Source organism: Stigmatopora argus, chromosome 15 (genome assembly GCF_051989625.1).
Source record: "Stigmatopora argus isolate UIUO_Sarg chromosome 15, RoL_Sarg_1.0, whole genome shotgun sequence".
NCBI lineage: Eukaryota > Metazoa > Chordata > Actinopteri > Syngnathiformes > Syngnathidae > Stigmatopora > Stigmatopora argus.
In genome coordinates, this window is record NC_135401.1 from 14840711 (window position 1) to 14860481 (window position 19771).

Genomic DNA, 19771 nt, shown 5'->3' on the forward strand with positions numbered 1-19771 from the left:
AGGATAACGCCCGACCACTTGCCAACTTGTCCGGGTGCTCCTCTCGCATTGGCGAGCCAGTTTCGTCACGCGTACACCACTCTCATGTTTTCCGATTATTTCGTGCTTAATACCGGTATCATACGCCTTTTCTTCGCACTGCCCTTCCTTGAACCTGCTAGCTTTGGACCCATTGTTTTTACCTTAATTCTGCAATGACTAACGCAAAAAACACACACAAAAATGCAACGCTCTGCCCAGTGATGGTAGATATCTTTACACGAGGGAGATGCGGCGAGAAAGACAGTTCGCTGTTATCATAAGCAGCCACTCACGTCTCAGTTTGTTCCTTTTGAACTGAAACACACCCATTAATATTTAAATTAACGCTCACTTTTGCCTGCTGAAAAACTGTTACAGGCTCTTTAACAAAATAAATGGCTGAATGTTAAGACCAACCATATGTATAAATGTGCATCTGTGTATGTATACAGTTGTGGTCAAAAGTTTAAATACACTTGTGAAGAACATAATGTCATGGCTCTCTTGAGTTTCCAGTTATTTCTACAACTCAGATTCTTCTCTGATAGAGTGATTGGAACAGATACTTCTTTGTCACAAAAAACATTCATGAAGTTTTGTTCTTTTATGACTTTATTATGGGTGAACAGAAAAAAGGGATCAAATCTGCTGGGTCAAAAATATACATACAGCAGCGCTAATATTTGGTAACATGTCCCTTGGCCATTTTCACTTCAATTAGGCGCTTTTGGTAGCCATCCACAAGCTTTTGGCAAGCTTCTGGTTGAATCTTTGACCACTCCTCTTGACAGAATTGGTGCAGTTCAGTTAAATTTGATGGCTTTCTGACATGGACTTGTTTCTCAGCATTGTCCACAAGTTCTCAATGGGGTTTAAGTCAGGACTTTGGGAAGGGCATTTGAAAACCTTAATTCTAGCCTGATTTAGCCATTCCATTACCACGTTTGATGTGTGTTTGGGGTCATTGTCCTGTTGGAACACCCAACTGCGCCCAAGACCCAATCTTTAGGCTGATGATTTTAGGTTATCTTGAAGAATTTGAAGGTAATCCTCTTTCTTCATTATCACATTTACTCTCTGTAAAGCACCAGTTCCATTGGCACCAAAACAGCCCCACAGCATAATACTACCACCACCGCGCTTGACGGTAGGCATGGTGTACTTGGGGTTAAAGGCCTCACCTTTTCTCCTCCAAACATATTGCTGGGCATTGTGACCAGACAGCTCAATTTTTGTTTCGTCTAACTACAGAACTTTCCTCCAGAAGGTCTTATCTTTGTCCATGTGATCAGCAGCAAACTTCAGTCGAGCCTTAAGGTGCCGCTTTTGGAGCAAGGGCTTCTTTCTTGCACGGCAGCCTCGCAGTACATGGAGATGCAAAACACGCTTGACTGTGGACACTGACACCTGTGTTCCAGTAGCTTCTAATTCTTGGCAGATCTGCTTTTTGGTGATTCTCGGTTGAATCTTCACCCTCCTGACGAATTTTCTCTCAGCAGTAGGTGATAGCTTGCGTTTTCTTCCTGATCGGGGCAGTGACAAAACAGTGCCATGCACTTTATACTTACAAACAATTGTTTGCACTGTTGCTCTTGGGACCTGCAGCTGCTTTGAAATGGCTCCAAGTGACTTTCCTGACTTGTTCAAGTCAAGGATTCGCTTTTTCAGATCATGCTGGGCTCCTTTGACTTTCCCATTGTAGCGTTTGTGGGCGTTTGCATCCAATGAGCCCTATTTAAATGGCCTCAGAGAAGTCACCAGCTGTAGTCACTCATAATCACTCACAAGAAGTTAAGAGGCCATGCTATAAAGCTCATTTCACTGACACAACTTTCTAAGTCACCAAAATTGCTAATTTGTGTTGCTGTATGTATATTTTTGACCCAGCAGATTTGATCACTTTTTCTGTTAACCCATAATAAAGTCATAAAAGAACCAGACTTCATGAATGTTTTTGTGACAAAGAAGTATCTGTTCCAATCACTCTATCAGAGAAAAATCAGAGTTGTAGAAATAACTGGAAACTCAAAAGAGCCATGACCAGTTCTTCACAAGTGTATGTAAACTTTTGACCACAACTGTATATACACAACATGCTTATTTATTTATTAACTTATTTATTAACTATTTATTTATGTCTAAAATGTATTTTCCTATGTCTGTATTCTAACCGTCTTCCTACTGTGACAGTGAAATTTCCCAAATACGGGATGAATAAAGTTATCTAATCTAAAATAATCTAATCTAATAAACAGGAGTTGGATAATCGAGAAGTCATCTCTCTTGCAATAAAATCATGCTGACTTTGTGAGACATGACCTTGAGAGCCTCAGTCTGTGTCTGTTGTGTCTCTGCCTATCTTCCAAAAAGGGTATGAGGTTGAAAAAGAGCAAAGCCAATAAGGTTCAGGCTGGATTTTGATAATAACTCAAGAAATGTAAAGAATGCAGTAAAATGACTGCATCTATGATGTTTATGTCAAAGCCTGCCGTGTCAAAATTGAACAATCTCTAGTTATCATAAAATCTAAGCTCTTTGATTTTGAGGTTAATTCATTATGTCCTAAAATGGCCCTCAAAGTGAGAACGTTCTGAGAAATCTAGAGTAAGGCATCAATTTATGGGCTCAGTTGATTAACCATCTCCATAATATCCCCTACCTGGCACGACGACTGAGGTGGTCCCCTTAGCCCAAGAATCTCCTGGTCCAGGCAAGAGTGCAGGTTCTTCAGTGGAGATTTCCTCAACCAATCTTGGCTGAAGAGTTTCCTGTAGTGGGGCTGCAAGGTGAAAGCACACACTTGGCAATGAAGACAAAAAAATATCAAAACGCAATGAAGAGCGTGCCGTCACCTTGAGGTTCTTGCGTACTGGAGCCAGCAGGTACTCGTGCGCACTGCCTTTCATGTGTGTTAAAATGCTCAGGGAGCTTTGGAGCACTTCCTCCGGGAATAGGCGTTGCCTGCTTTCCACAAAATTCCTGTAAGCGAAACCCCCACGTAGGAATAGAGGAATGACTTAACATTCCACACAATAAACAAAGACAGAAGTGAAATGAGTTTGTAACAAGTATACATCCAATCCATTTGAAGTCAGACCATCTAATTTCATTCATTTTCTGAACCGCTTTATCCTTACTAGGGTCACGGGGGGTGCTGGTGCGCATCCCAGCTGACTTTGGGCCAGACTCGGGGGACACCCTAATTGGTGGCCAGCCAATCGCAGGGCACAAGAAGACAAACAACCATTCACGCTCACACTCATACCTAGGGGCAATTTAGAGTCTCCAATCAGCCACCCATGCATGTCTTTGGAATGTTTATTATATATGTGCGTATTAATCATTATATGTATATGGGATACATTAATCATTATAAGCAGACGAAAGCTCAGTATAACAAGGACACTTCCCCCCCCACCCCCCTCAGCTGGCTCCGAGGACGTTTAATTGTTTTGAGGATTATTGACCTGACAGATCACCGAGTCCCGGGCCGAGGACTGTTGATCGGAAGAGGAATTAATTTAGCTTATTATGGATTAATGGTAGTCTTCTCTAAAAGGCATTATGCACAAAAGGAAAAAAGAGCGCTTAGGAATTTGTAAACAAAGATAAGCGGGAGTAATGCTGCTGTCGCAGCGAGTGTGAAGGTCACAGTTAGTGGCTAAGAGCGCACTTCCGTTAGACATTTCATAATAAGAGCAAAACATGGTCTGCAAGGAATGCAGGGTTCCGCGATTACCTTCGCATTTATTTTTCGGATTTAATCAGAAATGTCTTTCGAGGTGATAGAAAATCTGTTTAGCAAAGATTGATTTGGTAAAAGCTTTGGAATTGGGAATACAGATGCTCCCCTACTTACGAACGAGTTAGGTTCCGAGCGATTGTTCATAAGTTGAATTTGTTCGTAAGTTGCTCAGTGCTATATTTTGTATTATAATTTATGTTTAAGGCTTGTATAAGTAACACGCATTGGTTTGTACTGAAAAACATTTAATAACATGGAGAGAATACATACAGTACTGTATACATACATTAGAGAGAGAGAGAGATTTACTAGAAACTGGCGGAAAGAAGCTATCTAATGACGATTGCAGTTTTCTTTTTTCATCATAAATGATGCGGTAGCACTGTATGGCATCATTCCATTGATTTGCAAACTTTGTGCAACATTCAATATTTGGGTCCTGCGGCTCGATCTTTATGTTTATAAATGGTACTGACGGTCGAACGATTCAAGTTGTATTCACGTGCAACGCTCACCACACGCATCAAGCTTTGTTATTATTACCACTCATTTCAAATGAAATGGCTTGCCTCTTCCTTGCACCTCCCCCAATAGAAGCCTTTCGCTTTTCACCAACCATATTGAATAATGGATGCACGAGATATTTAATGATAAAAATGAAAAAGGTTCTTTGCGCACTGGAGATACGTTCACCCACTTCCGCACTGCAACGAACTGGGCAGAGGAAGGTAGATGCTGGGTCAGCTGAGCTCTCACAGCGCCAGGCGTCGGTATTAGCGGCGGAAAGAAGCACTACTCGGAAAAAGGCGCTCAATACAAAATTGAACATACGAACATTTTTCGACATAAACGCAATTTGCAGACATGTTCGTATGTACCGTTGTTCGTAACTCGAATGTTCGTAAGTAGGGGAGCGTCTGTAGAGCTAAATAGCCATTTTTGACCAATTTGTGGATTTCAAAGGGATCTTAATTAAAGAGAACTAGCTTTTGGAGGATAAACGAATATTAATATTGTTTTTGAATGGTTGGTTCGTTCAAAATACTTTAACATAAGAGATTGGCTGGTTAAAGAAAAAGGAATGGGAAAATTTACAATATTATGGCGTATTGGTGACAATTTGTGGGTCCTTTATTAAACATTGAAAATTGTAATTAGGAAATGCCTAGCAAAAGGTTGATTTCTCTAATTTAAATATTGTATATTTTTATAGTGGTAACAGAGAGCTATAGGAAATAGCTCTTATCTTAAGTAAACATCGTATGAGGTGAATTGCGAATTATATCTTAGATATTGAGAGTTATTTGGTTGTTAATGATATCAGTCATGACATTAACAATGCAGGAAGGGCATGAGAAAATTCATGGCATTCATCCAAATATTTAGGTAAATTGTACCTGACTGGGGTAGATAAAATAATTGATTTAGGATAGGCATAGTTTCCCTAGGACTGAAGAAACATGGAGTGGTTTTAAAGTGCACAAAAGACATTCCCTGTTTGTCCTGAGCGGGGGAAATATGCTTTGGCATAGGTCATATTGATGACTATTAGGATATTACGGATTGGATAAGCATTGATCAATTGATACGACCAAATGACGTTGCTGTCTATTGCTTTAGGGGCATACAATTAAGAGAACTTTAGCTACAACTTACAGCATTGCAATTATGGGGTTAATACACCTAAATGTTACAGTGATAACGATTGGCGATAACAAGCTTAGATAAGGGGGAAAGGAACAATTCTCCAAGTTCCAAAATCTGGCTAAAGAAACAGATTATGTTTGTCGCTTTGGGTTTTGACAAAATGCGTTGACGCATGAATTCTGAGATATTTGGGGAATGGGGATCCCATATCTACAACAAATTCAAGAGAAATTTGGAAATAGGCTCTATTTGGCACTGGATGCCCAAATTCTGGCGGGGCCTTTCATGGTATGAAACAAGTGATGAAATTATGTCTATGTTCAAAAATAGCATCTCCAAGTGATAAAATATCAACCTTTGAGTAATGCTTTAAGTAGATGGGTTGTCTAGGACTAAAATGGAATGGGCAAAATTCTAACGTAATGCGAGATACATTGACGACTACTAAAACAAATTTTAGAGGTGAAACTATTGCCACCTCAATTCTGCGTACAAACGGCTAAACTGATAGCATTAACAGGGGGTGTAACTTAATGCAAAACATGGAGGTAATTTTTTTACAAACGGTTAAAATACTTGAGGGGGGGGGGTGTGTTTCAATGTGTCACAACTTTTCCGTTATTGCATTAGTGGCGAACAGATAGTTAATCACAGCCACTCACATGGCAGTCCTCATGCTGACTGACTGGGGCGATGAACGGCAGCAATTGAACTTCCAAAACAAATTTCTATTTGTAGATGTGTGGCACGCGAATCTAATACATTAATGACCTAGTTCCTTCTGGAATGATTATTGCTGAGAGGGCAGCAAATGGGGGTGAACTACCAAGAAGCCCCACTGGGGATGGTGGTTTACACTGGTGATGAAAATGTACGGGTTACTGATAAATGGGTGAACGACCCAAATTGAAAGACTAGTGTCAGGTCAGGTGCCTATCTGTTGTGTTTTCAGTAGCCATTTTTGCTACGACTTTGACATTGTGTGGGTGTTGTCTTATCCCCTGCTTATGCTCCTTCTAAGCCGACTTATAATCACTGCGATTGCCCTACAAATTCTAAATTACACGAATTATATCCTCTGCTTATGAAACGTACTGAAGAGAGCAGTGAATTCCAGGAGCATGGTAATTCCGAGAACGAATTGGGTAATAATGATTTTGTTCTTTCTTTTTCAGACCAGCCGTGTGAGTAGGGACTATGAGGGTAAAATTAAAGCAGCCAACAGACATTTCCCCATTTGTATTTGCCATAAAATGAATTAATAGCAAACATAATAAAAACGCGGAATGTTGGGGTTATTCTGAGATATTATTATATATGTGCGTATTAATCATTATCATTATATGGGATACATTAATCATTATAAGCAGACAAAAGCGCAGTATAACAAGGACACCCCCCTCAGGTGGCTCCGAGGACATTTAATTGTTTTGAGGATTAATGACCTGACAGATCACCGAGTCCCAGGCCGAGGACTGTTGATCTGAATTCGCAATGAAGATCTGTGAAGGACTCTTAAATTGCTTTGACTTGGATTCAGGCAGATGGCGATAATCGAATCAACTTCCAAAAATACTCGCATATTGTTTTAAAATACTGTCGCTCGTTTCACCTTTTATGGAAATTATTAGGCTTACTTGTGCAAATTCTTATGCAGTTGTTTTTGGTTTCCGATCTGAAATGCAAATGTTGTTGCAGTTGTTTTTTGACCTTAATTGTGTTATTCGGTTAGCTCAGGGGTCGGGAACCTTTTTGACAAAGAGAGCCACAAACAATTCATATTTTCCAATGTTATTCCTTGGGAGCCATACTACGAATTTAAAAGTCAAAATACATACATGTAAACGAGTGCCTTTTCAATTATTTTTTGTAATTTCACCACTATTAAAGTGGAAAAAACTGAATATTTTTTAAAGATTCTTATGCTGTTGCTAATCAGTGAGAGGATGCATTCCATAAGAGTCTACTGCAAAAAAATGAATATTAAAGCAGTTCTAGATGTAATATCTCAGTTCTGTCACCAGCAATTTCCATATTTTAGCTCACAGGTTAGCAAAGAGCCAGATGCACCCATCAAAAGAGCCACATGTAGCTCCCGAGCCATAGGTTCCCTACCACTGGGTTAGCTTATGCAATTGTTTGAATAAGATAACCTTAAGTGTTTTGATTATGTGTGACTAAATGGACAGAGGATGCCTTTCTTCAGAATGCTCCGGTGGCGAGGACGAGCCAGGACCGATTTCACTTGCAAGTTATCGCTAGATTATGTCTACGATGTCTCTCCTTTTATTAAAGTATATCTATTAATAAATCTATCACAGACAGTTTGACTTAAAAAAATAAAAATAAAATTAGCTTTCGATCGTAGTCAATGGCAGCCAATAGGTTAAGATGGCATATTTGACATAAGAGGGATAAAAGGATTTATTTTAAAGGTGAATGGATGCATGTTTACAGTAATCCCTCGAATATCGCGGCTTCACTACATCACGTTTGTTTTTCTGGGCGAATTTTTTTTTTAATTTTCAATTACATTACAGCGCCTTCTGTTTTATCCATAATTCCAAATTATCTTATAACAAGTATTCCTTAGTTTAGTATCCACACATCGTTTTAGTATACATTTGAAAAACATTTATTTTATTTTAAAAATAAGTCAGCGAGAGAGACCACACATAACTAGTATGCATTTTTTTTCAGCAAGAGAGAAGCTCAGCCCGACCCGAACCCGAAGTAATGATTGATACTATAGAGTCGGGTCGGGTGTGGGTTTGGACTGAAGATCTTACCTCTAATGTGCATACATTTCATACAAAATGTGTATACTTTTTAATTTTAATGGGTTTATAGAGGGTACTATTAAAGATTGTTGAATGAATTATGCTAATTCAATGTAAAATGCTACTCTAGTTACGAAAAATCATCGTTGCGAAAAAACTTTTGGAACCAATTAATTTCGTATGTAGAGGTATCACTGTATATGAATTAAAAAATGAATGAAGGAACAAATTAACGTATAATTGAATAAATGCATGGATGGCTGAATGAATAAATGAATGTTATGTGGATGAAACAGATGGATGAGTCAACGAAAGCCTGTGACGCCTCACCTGAAGTCCGCCACACAGCCGAGGTTGGCTTTGACAAAGGCCACGCTGTTAGCTTTGTTGCATTTGATGACGTCATCCTGAAGACTCTGGAACCTGAGAGGGAGTTAGTGACTTGAAGTTAGTGGAGGGTTATGGTGGGCGATATGGCATAAAGATCATATCACGATTGAAAAAAAATCAAATAAAAACACAATGATGATTTTATCATGATTCTGTGTTTAGATTAATTTTCACATGACTGACCATTTCTACTTAAAATGTGTCTAGAACCCTAAAAGGACACATGTAAGCCAAATAACCTCTGATTAGGTTTAATTTAAAATAGTGCAATTTTTATCAAAATGTACAGTGAATAACACATGGCAGTTGTGTAACATAAAAACTAAACACCCAAAATTAAATTTGGAGGCAACTGAGATCCAGATGGGCCCATTAAAATAGCCACAGGACTCAAGAGCAGTTCGTTATCAACCCCTGCAAGAGACGGTTTAACGATCTTTCTGCATTATGATATAGTCTACAAGTTAAAGTCCCTTACAACCTGGTAGGCTGATTGGACACTCTAAATTGCCCCTAGGTATGAGTGTGAGTATGAATGGTTGTCCGTCTCCCTGTGCCCTGCGACCGGCTGGCCACCGTTTCAGGGTGTCCCCCCGCCTCTGGCCAAAAGTCTGCTGGGTTGGGCTCCAGCACCCCCCGCAACCCTTGCGGGGATAAAGCAGTTCAGAAAATGAATGAATGAATCATATCCAACTTTTCTGAGCACATCGTTTTTGTTTAGGTTGTGTTGTGTAGTTTGTTGCAGCCATGCAGCAACTCTTATTTCTGCTCTACCTGTGCAGAACGTTTTGCAGCTCACAGGTCAAAGGCTGAGCCTTCCTCAGGTCGCCCAGCACCGTCTCGGCTGCACTCACCATACCGTTGATCATCTAAAAGTGCGTTATGATATGAGCAATATGATACCGCACAAGCACCTCAGCAGGAACCGGCACGCGCTACCTGAATGATGTCATAGGCCATGGGACTGACAAAATATCCATCCTCGACGGGCGGTTCCTCCCCTTTGTTCCAGGCCGCCCGTGCCTCGTCCAGGACACGTCCCACGTACTTGCTCTGCTCCCTCTGGATGCAGCGACAGCGCAGAGATTGCAAAAAGTGATTGTAGAGATTTTGAATGGCACCTAGGCTACCTGTTGTCGATTGAGGTATTGTTCCTCTAGAGGAGAGAGAAGTTCTTCAGGTAAGAGCGCCTCAAGCACTTCCGTGTTGATCTCCAGCTGAGGATCTGCAAGCAATCTGACGTGTGAACAAAGGAAAAATGTCAACGAATTAGCAAAATGAATTAATTTATGAAAAATGCTTTCCAGGACAAATAGTTTTTCACTCATTTTAACACACGCTGGTCCCTTGATGGCTTCTCTTTGATTTCAAGTTACTTCCTGTAAATGGGAACTGGTATGATTCTGGGCCATTTCAATTAGTCTATTTCTGGACTTTTACAGGTAAATTCTTGATTATGTTGGGCCACCTATACTTTTTGCGACAATTTCAGTTTACTTCCTGTTATTTGTTTGTGAATTTCTGGGTCACTTTATGATTTTGATTGACTTTATTATTATTTTGATTCAATTCCAGGCCCTGCCAATGTTTCAGCCATTAACAGGTTCCTTCCGGTTGAATTTGGGTGATTTCCTTAATATTGTGGGTCATACACTGTATATTTTGTGCCAGTTCAGGTTTGAGTTGAAGGTAATCAATTTTTTGAATTGAATGTCTTTATTGACTTTATGCAAGTATAATGAGATTTAAAGTTTCACTATGAAGTGCACAAATTCATAATCATAAATAAGTAACACATAAATAAGTATTCATCATAAGTCGACATAGATAGGTAGTCAACATGAATACGTGGTCACATAAATAAGTTTTAGTGCGAGTACAAGATAAGAAATTAATTTAGATTAGGTCCTCCTAGGTGCAGAACTCGAGTAGAGTATGGTGACATTTCTTGGGAAGAAACTGTCCTTGAGTCTGTTTGTTTTGGCTGTTATGGTCCTGTAACGCCTGCCAGAGGAAAGCAGGTTGAAGAGGTGGAAGCATGGATGTGAATTGTCATTTATGATATTCTTTACCCTTCCTAGGCACTGGGATTTGTAGATGGTGGACAGGGGAGGTAGGGGGCCGTTCAAAACTATAATACAGGACATTCTGGCTGACAAACTCTCCCACCTTGGATTATCCTCTTCCATCTGCTGCTGGATTGAGAACTTCTTAACCAACCGTCCACAAACTCTGTTAGACTTGGTCCCCACCTCTCTTCCTCCATTACACTGAGCACTGGCTGCCCTCAAGGCAGTGTACGGAGTCCTCTTCTATACTCCCTGTACACATACGACTGTACACTGACCCACCAGTCTAACTCCATCATCAAATTTGCCGATGACACCACTGTGGTCGGACGCATCTCAGGGGGGGATCAGTGATCAGAGATGAGGTCAACAAACTGTCTTCGTGGTGTTTGGTGAACAATCTCACACTAAACACCATGAAAATTAAAGAAATAATCCTGGACTTTCGCAAACGCAGCACAGATCTGGCCCCACTCCTCATAAATGGAGTATGCGTAGACAGGGTCCAGTCCTTCAAATTCCTGGGGGTCCATGTCACGGACAAGCTCTCCTGGTCTACCAACATCACGGCAGTGGTGAAGAAGGCCCAGAAACGACTCAATTTCCTGAAGGTACTCAGGAGGGAGAACTTGGACACTAAGCTCCTGATAACCTTCTATAGAGCCACTGTGGAGAGCATCCTGGCATACTGCATTCTTCTTCTTCTTCTTCTTCACCTCAGGCGCCTGAGGATTACCCTCAGCAGCGCTAGAGCTGCCACTGGAACACAGATTAGTTCATCCAGGGAGTTGCCCAGGCCGCGATGGTAGCATTCGGTCATTAAGGCCGGGCAGCGGAGCCATAGGTGTTCAGACGACTCTGTTTCCTCGTCGCACAGGCGGCAGCGATCCAAGTCGGATTTCCCCATAAGGTGGAGCCAACGGCGGAGCAGGGGGTGGTGTCCACTGCGGAAACGAATCAGATCTGTGCGGTCTCCTTTCGATAGGGCAAGTTCTTCCTCTGTGACTTTCGTAGTGTAGGTCTGCAAAAGCTATCTTCACGTTGGATGATGGCACGTCTTGTGGCTGCGTCCGGGGAGGTATGGGTTTGGTCATCTGACGAGCCAAGTTTAGCTAGGGCATCGGCCAGGTCGTTACCGCATATGTTGCAGTGGCCCGGGATCCACAGTAGCTGTAGTCGCTTAGGCAGAGGGAAAAGGGCGATGTCACCCTGAAGTCTCCGAATGGCGGGGTCTTGCGTGTGGGGGTTTCCCATAGCTTGGACCAGCGATTTGCAGTCACTGAGGATGATTGATGTCTGCCAGTCTGCTGTTTCCCTCAGCCAGGAGAGTGCCTCAGTCAGTGCCACTTTTTCAGAGTGGTAGGAGCTGCTGCGGGCGCCAGTGGCACCATGCCATTGGTGGATGATTTCAGTCTCCTTAATGACGATGATGCATACTGCATTACATTGTGGTACGCTGGAAGCACGACTGCAGACAGAAAAGCCATGCAGAGAGTGATCAACACCGCCCAGAAGATCATCGGCTGCTCTCTGCCCTCACTGGATGACATTGCCAGCCCTCGCTACCTCAGCAGAACCGGGAAGATCCTTAGGGACCCATACCACCCTGGTCACAACCTGTTCCAGCTGCTGCCCTCTGGCAGATGCTACAGGTCTCACAAACCATGGACAAATAGACTTAGTTTTTTTCCCACAGCAATCAGTAGTCTGAACTTGCGTCAGCTTTTGATTATTATTTTTATTGTTTTTTGATGATCTTTTGGGCTGTGTTAATCACCCGCTGCTGTCTTTTCTGTCTGCTTCTGTGCAGCTTGCGTGCCACTCTGACACAGAGTAGGTCAGCATGCTCTCAATGGCTAACTATTTGGTCACCTATAAACAAGCAAGATTTCCGTCTGTCAAAGAGCTCTAAGTTCTAACGAGGTCTAACGAGGTCTCTACTCGTTACCTGTATTAATAGCATCTGTATTAACTCATTATTGGTATAAAAGACAACTGTCCACAACCTCAGTCTCTCACACTCCAAACTCCACTATGGCCAAGACCAAAGAACTGTCGAAGGACACCAGAGACAAAATTGTAGACCTGAACCAGGCTGGGAAGACTTAATCTGCAATAGCTTGGTGTAACGAAATCAACTGTGGGAGCAATTAATAGAAAATGGAAGACATACAAGACCACCGATAATCTCCCTTGATCTGGGGCTCCAAGCAAGATCTCACCCCGTGGCGTCAAAATGATAACAAGAAGGGTGAGCAAAAATCCCAGAACTACACGGGGGGACCTAGTGAATGACCTACAGAGAGCTGGGACCACAGTAACAAAGGCTCTTATCAGTAACACAATGCGCCGCCAGGGACTCAAATCCTGCACTGCCAGACGTGTCCCCCTGCTGAAGCCAGTACACATCCAAGGCCATCTGCAGTTCGCTAGAAAGCATTTGGATGATCCGGAAGAGGTGGAAACACAGGTTCTCCTGCTTGGAGGAGAAAGAATACTGAATTGCATTAGAAGAACACCATACCCACTGTGAAGCATATGGGTGGAAACATCATGCTTTGGGACTGTTTTTCTGCAAAGGGACAAGGACGACTGATCTGTGTAAAAGAAAGAATGAATGGGGCCATGTATCGAGAGTTTTTCAGTGAAAATTTCCTTCCATCAGCAAGGACATTGATGATGAGACATTGCTGGGTCTTTCAGCATGACAATGATCCCAAACACACAGCGAGGGCAACAAAGGAGTAGCTTCGCAAGAAGCATTTCAAGGAGTGGCCTAGCCAGTCTCCAGATCTCAACCCCATAGAAAATCTGTGGAGGGAGTTGAAAGTCCGTGTTGCCCAACGACAGCCCCAAAACATCACTGCTCTAGAGGAGATCTGCTAGAGGAGATCTGCATGGAGGAATGGGCCAAACTACCAGCAACAATGTGTGAAAAGCTTGTGAAGAATAACAGAAAATGTTTGGCCTCCGTTATTGCTAACCAAGGGTAAATAACAAAGTATTGGGATGAACTTTTGGTATTAGCCAAATACTTATTTTCCACCATTATTTGCAAATACATTCTTTAAAAATCAAACAATGTGATTTTCTGTTTTCTTTCTCGACATTCTGTCTCTCATGGTTGAGGTTTACCCATGTTGACAATTACATGCCTCTTATCTTTTCAAGTAGGATAACTTGCACAATTGGTGGTTGACTAAATACTTATTTGCCCCACTGTATTTCACAATGATGTTTTCAGGGTGCGTCGGTCTGCAACCATGTGTGTAGAGCAGGGTCTCAAACTCGCGGCCCGCGGGCCAACTGCGGCCCTCGGGACGATAATTTGCGGCCCCTGTCTTAATATGAAAGATTAATGTTCGTGCGGCCCGCAAGATTGATATGAATGACACTCGTTGTGTTCGGAGCTGAATGAACCAATCACGGTGAGGTATACGGCTCTGGAGGGCGGGACATAGGCCGGGTTGTCCAGTGCCTCGCTCACTCACTCATTCATTCCTCCAATCAGCTGGGCGGAGAAGCCGTGAAGCCGATCACTCCGCTCGGCGCGCACACTCCTCCGCTGCTCTCAGCATAGAACTGAATGAGGCGCTATGATCCGTGATCCAGCCTGTGTCAGTGTCTGTTGCCATCTCCGTGATTGAAACCGAGAAACGGAGAGCGAAAGTGCGCATGCGCCACAAACCCGCGCGACTGAACGTGAAAGATCAACCCGAGACTCATTCCAAGTGGAAAAACATATTACAGAGCCCCAGAGATGTCTCTTTCAAAGCCTGCCGTAAAGAGAAAGGTCGGTGATGAGCACAGACAGTTTCAAGAAAAGTGGGGAGTGTAATATTTCTTGGTTGAGCACAGGGGTACCCCGATGTGTCTCATTTGCACTGAAAAAGTTGCGGTGCACAAGGAATACAATTTGAAACGTCCTTATACTATGAGACATGCTGAGGAGTACGAAAAATACCAGGGAAATGAGAGAGCCAACCAGGTTGCCAGTCTTAAAACATGTCTTCTGAGGCAAAAGGATTTCTTCAAGAAGGCTACCAAAGACAGTAATGCAGCAGTCGAAGCTAGCTACACCGTTTGTGAGTTGATTGCTAAAGCAGGAAAGCCATTCACAGAAGGTGAATTTATCAAAAAGTGCATATTACAGGCTGCACATATTGTCTGTCCAGAAAAGAAGTCTGTTCAACCACATCAGCATTTCTGCCAACACCGTGGCAGAGCGCATTTCTCACCTGTCAAGTGACATTTATGATCAACTGTGTGAGAAAGCACAATGTTTCAGTGTATATTCAGTGGATCTTGATGAGACCACAGACATCACAGACACTGCCCAGCTCGCAATATATGTCCGTGGTGTTGATGACAATTTTGAAGTAATGGAGGAGTTGCTCAAAGTAATTCCAATGCATGGCCAGACCACCGCTAAGGAAATATTTCACCAGCTGTGTGATGCCATTAAGAATGCCGGTTTGCCATGGAAGAGCTTTGTTGGAATAACAACCGATGGAGCCCCATCAATGACAGGGAGGAAGAATGGACTGGTAGCACTTGTTTAAAAAAAACTGGAAGAGGAGGGTGTGGAGGAGGCCATAGCTCTGCACTGCATTATCCATCAGCAGGCCCTTTGCAGCAGATGCCTGAAGTTTGACAATGTGATGTCTGTCGTTGTGAAATGCATCAACCAAATCAGATCCAGAGGCTTAAAGCACGGAAGGTTCCGTGCTTTTTTAGAGGAAATGGAGTCAGAATATGGGGATGTGCTCTACTTCACTGAGGTACGTTGGCTCAGCAGGGGAAACGTGTTGAAGAGATTTTTTGAGTTGAGAGCAGAAGTAAAAGACTTCATGGAGATAGACGGGGTTGCTGTTCCTGTGCTAAGTGATCCCAAATGGCTCATGGACTTGGCTTTTCTTGTTGATATCACACATGAGCTTAATGTACTGAACAAGAAGCTACAAGGCCAGGGGCAATTTGTCAGTGCCTCCTATGACAACGTGAGAGCATTTTGCACTAAACTTGTGTTATGGAAAGCCCAGCTATCTCAGACAAACCTTTGCCATTTCCCAGCATGCAAGGCTCTCATGGATGCAGGCACACCATTCAGTGGTGAGAAGTATGTTGAGGCCATTTCGAAGCTACAGGAGGAATTTGATCACAGATTTGCAGACTTCAAGACACACAAAGCCACATTTCAATTTTTTGCGGACCCCTTCTCCTTTGATGTGCAAGATGCCCCTCCTGAGCTTCAAATGGAGCTCAGTGACCTGCAGTGCAACTCTGCACTCAAAGCCAAGTCTCCACTGCTTCCTCCCTCAAGCCAAATGTGACTCTGCTATGTGAGAAGAAGCGCTGCCAGGTCTCTAGCAGCAAGGAGTAGGCAAGAGAAGCCGTGTTCAGTATATTTCATGTTCAATGTTCCATTCAAGTTCAGAAAGTTAAAGGTTAAAGAGCTGTTAATACAGACATTTGAAACGGAATAAAATTAATTCATTTTCTCTACTTAGCCAGCCAGTGTATATCTACTGTATGCTCATTATTATTATTTTATTTTTGTATTACTGATTGATTGATTTTTTATTCATCTTTAAGTTAATTTATTTAATTCATTATTTTTTGTTAAAAAATAAAGATATTTGATAACGTTGGAATGTTTTATCAGCGCTTTTCTTGTGGAAATCCTGATGCGGCCCAGTCTCACCCAGACTCGGCCTCTATCGGCCCCCAGGTAAATTGAGTTTGAGACCCCTGCTGTATATGCAATAAAATCTGAGAACTTGGACTAAAGCTCCCAATAAACAGTTTTTTTTTTCAATCAAGCGGAGAGGAACTATTTACATTTTTTATATATAGTACGATTATCGCGGCCATGGGTGGAATTAAAGCTGTTGGACTTCATAGATTTAGATTTTTTTTGTCAAAAACCTGCATCTTTGGGAAAACCTTAAATTGTTGGAAGGTAACTAGGAGTACCCTTTGTCGCGTGGCCATTTTACAAGTGTTGGAGTTGGAATGGTGTGGATCAGTCCAAAACATTTGGTCTTTCTGGCGTGTCAAAATACATTTTTTTATGTGTGGGCATGTGCAGGTAAAAACCCTTTTGGGTTGAAAAGGGTAAATAAAGACCTGGGGTAGAAATCATTGACCCAGCGTAACAGGAAGGTGCAGTCACGGTCGTCCAGCCCGAAGTCGGCCAGCCTTCTCATCTTCGAGCTGATGCCATGATGGTAGGAGGCAGCGTAAAGCTGGCAGATGCAAAAGTGCTGTGGGTAGCATGCCTTGACACGCTCCGACACTATCAAAAGGTCGCGCCTCAGTCGCCGACCCGCCTGATACAGGTCGGATTGAATGGACGACTGGCCCATCGGATTAGTAGCAGGGGGTGTCAGTGGAGCATCCAAGCGCTCCTCCACCATCGTTTGTAGAGTATCGTCATGTGTTTGCCTCCACCCACTGACATTAGAACAGCAGAAAGTTGAAAGTTATTGAATTTCAGTAAACACGTAACTGTAACCTCGATGAAGAAGTCGCCAGCTTTAGAACGCATTACAGTAATACCTTGACATACGATCTTAATGTGTTCCTGGACCCGAGCTCGTGAATCAATTCACTCGTATCCCAAATCATTTTTTTCCATATAAAATAACTAAATACAAATCAATCCGTCACCACCTTCTAAAAAAACCACCTAAAACACGACATTACAATGGAAAAACATGTTTTTAATTGCTCTAATTTATCAACTCCGCTCACAAAGTAACAAATAACTATCTTGTGGTTATTATCTGCAATAAAATGTGACACTATTATGTGTATGTCAGACGGTAGCAGCTAGCGGCGGTGTGTGCGGAGGAGGACGGAGAGAGAAAGGACAAGAAAGAGACTTGACGGCAACACGTTCGGTACCCTCCAAACTTTAAATTTAACTTAAATAAACTTAGCTTACTATACACACTTAAAAATGGATGTAACCTTGTGCTATAGCTGAGGCAAATGTGTTAATGTATTCTGCCACGGCTTTTGAGTCGGAATTTGCTGCTTCCCTATGCCTCACAACCAAGTGTATCGTTCATTTTTTAAAGATATCGAACCAGCTACGACTCAATTTGAAGGTTTCGGCTGGCGTCGAAGTCTCCCCTTTCTCAGCTGCCTGCTTAACTTTCAAGTTCTCGTAGATTCTGCTGGCCTTTTCGCTGATGATCGTTTTGGCCATGCTATCTCCCGATAACTGTTTCTCCTTTATGCATATTAAAAGAAGCCTCTCCATCTCGTCATGAAGTCAGGAATATCACTGCGCAGCTTGGAAAGGACCACCTAGCAGCCGCATCGGGAACCGTCTCGTATGCTCATATCTCAAATTTGTCTCGTGTCTTAGGCAAAAATTTGCTGTGAATTTTCCTCATATCTCAAATTTTTCGTGTGTCAAAGTATTACTGTACTCCTGGGAGGCCGGTGGAATGTTGGCAGTGGAAAAGCAACTCCACTATGACAATTTAAAAATAAAATATCAGATACGTATTTACGTTTCGGGGATGTCTGATTTCGTTTGATGTCTCGTAATTTGCACTTGTATTTTATACCTTCGAATAATGGGTTTCCCAACAAAAAAAATTCTAACCTGAATATTTCATATGTAGAAGTATTCGTATGTAGAAGTATCCCTGTAGTGTCTTACCTCAGCCTCCAAGGGGGCAACATGCCCCTGCGCCTCTCCCAGAGGCGGTCCTGCTCCTCTTCCTGCTGCACGGAGGCCACGGCCGACGCTAGCACGTCTACGTCCATCGTTGGCTCAAGGGATCTCCTGAGCGTCTGCAGCACGGTCTCCTTTAAGGCCAGTCGATCGGCTGTCAGGGCGGCCACCTCCTCCGTTTGCCATACTTCGGGGGACTCTCGGACAAAAAGCTGCTCCTCTCGAAGCAGTAGCATGCAGCCCGCTTCGCTCAGAGCCAGCGATGATAGGTGCTGCTCGAAGGTCGCTGGCGGGGCCGGGGCTGGTGTCACTGGCTCTTTGCAAGGGGCAGAAGCACAGCACGATCAATTCAGCCCAACAGATGTTTCAATTTCTAAATTTTTCAGACGAGATTAGGTTTGCTAGGTGGACACATCAAAGTTGGGGAGAAGGATATCGTTTCAAGGCAGGGTTAAGGACGAAAGTTATGGTTTCAAGACTGTTTTACAGTTTCAAATTAAGGTTCCAAGATAGAGTTCAGGTTTTAAATTGGAGTTTCACACATTGGTTGTTATATAAAATAAGGGTAAAGTTTTCGAGGTCAGGTTCCAAAGACAGATTAAAGGTTTTGAGGTCAGGTTTTCAAAGACAGGGTGAAGGTTTCGAGGTCAGGTTCCAAAGACAGGGTAAAGGTTTCGAGGTCAGGTTCCAAAGACAGGGTAAAGGTTTCGAGGTCAGGTTCCAAAGACAGGGTAAAGGTTTCGAGGTCAGGTTCCAATGACAGGGTAAAGGGTTCGAGGTCAGGTTCCAAAGACCGGGTAAAGGTTTCAAAGGTCAGGTTCCAAAGACAGGGTAAAGGTTTCAAGGTCAGGTTCCAAAGACAGGGTAAAGGTAGGGATTCGAGACTGGATTTGGCTTCAAAATGGAGTTCAAGACCACATTAAGGTTTCAAATTAGGGTTAGGTTTAAAAGTAGGGTTTTAAAAGGTGTTAGGTTTTAAAATAGTTACAAGACAGGTTGAGGGTTTCAAAGCAAGTTTCCAAATCAGGGTCAGTTTTCAAAGTCCGGTTCCAAGACAATTAGGTAATGTTATGTCATAAAGTAGGGTTAAGTTTCAAAGTATTGTTTCAAAAGGGGGTTATATTTCACATTAAAGTTCTAGGCCAGGGTTGGGATATCAAGCTAAGTTTCAGAGGAATGATTGAGGTTTTAAGAGATGGTTAGGTTCAAGAGTAGAATTTTAAAACAGTGTGTTACATAATTAAATTTATACTTTCACTAGTCCATAAACTTTTTGACTTAACTCACACTGATCATGTATCTTGTTTGGATTATAACTCAAATCATATACGTATTCATGCTCATATTTTAATGCCTAATCTTTGTAGCTGCTTCTCAACACAGTGCTTCTTTGTTCAACACCTCTGGCCTTGGTGCCATATACCAT

General features: G+C 42.4%; 1 protein-coding gene across 2 annotated transcripts in view; it reads right to left on the minus strand.

Moving 5' to 3' along the window:
* Positions 1-19771, minus strand: part of tnfaip2b (tumor necrosis factor, alpha-induced protein 2b) — a 36418-nt gene that overhangs the window by 5385 nt on the left and 11262 nt on the right. For both annotated transcript variants that reach the window (XM_077620973.1, XM_077620974.1), the window contains 8 exons: positions 18331-18661; positions 16782-17108; positions 9714-9819; positions 9523-9645; positions 9358-9452; positions 8524-8616; positions 2874-3000; positions 2681-2800 (listed from right to left, as the gene is read on the minus strand). In XM_077620973.1, the coding sequence (XP_077477099.1) occupies positions 2681-2800; positions 2874-3000; positions 8524-8616; positions 9358-9452; positions 9523-9645; positions 9714-9819; positions 16782-17108; positions 18331-18661 (1322 nt within the window). The remainder of the gene's footprint in view (positions 1-2680; positions 2801-2873; positions 3001-8523; positions 8617-9357; positions 9453-9522; positions 9646-9713; positions 9820-16781; positions 17109-18330; positions 18662-19771) is intronic.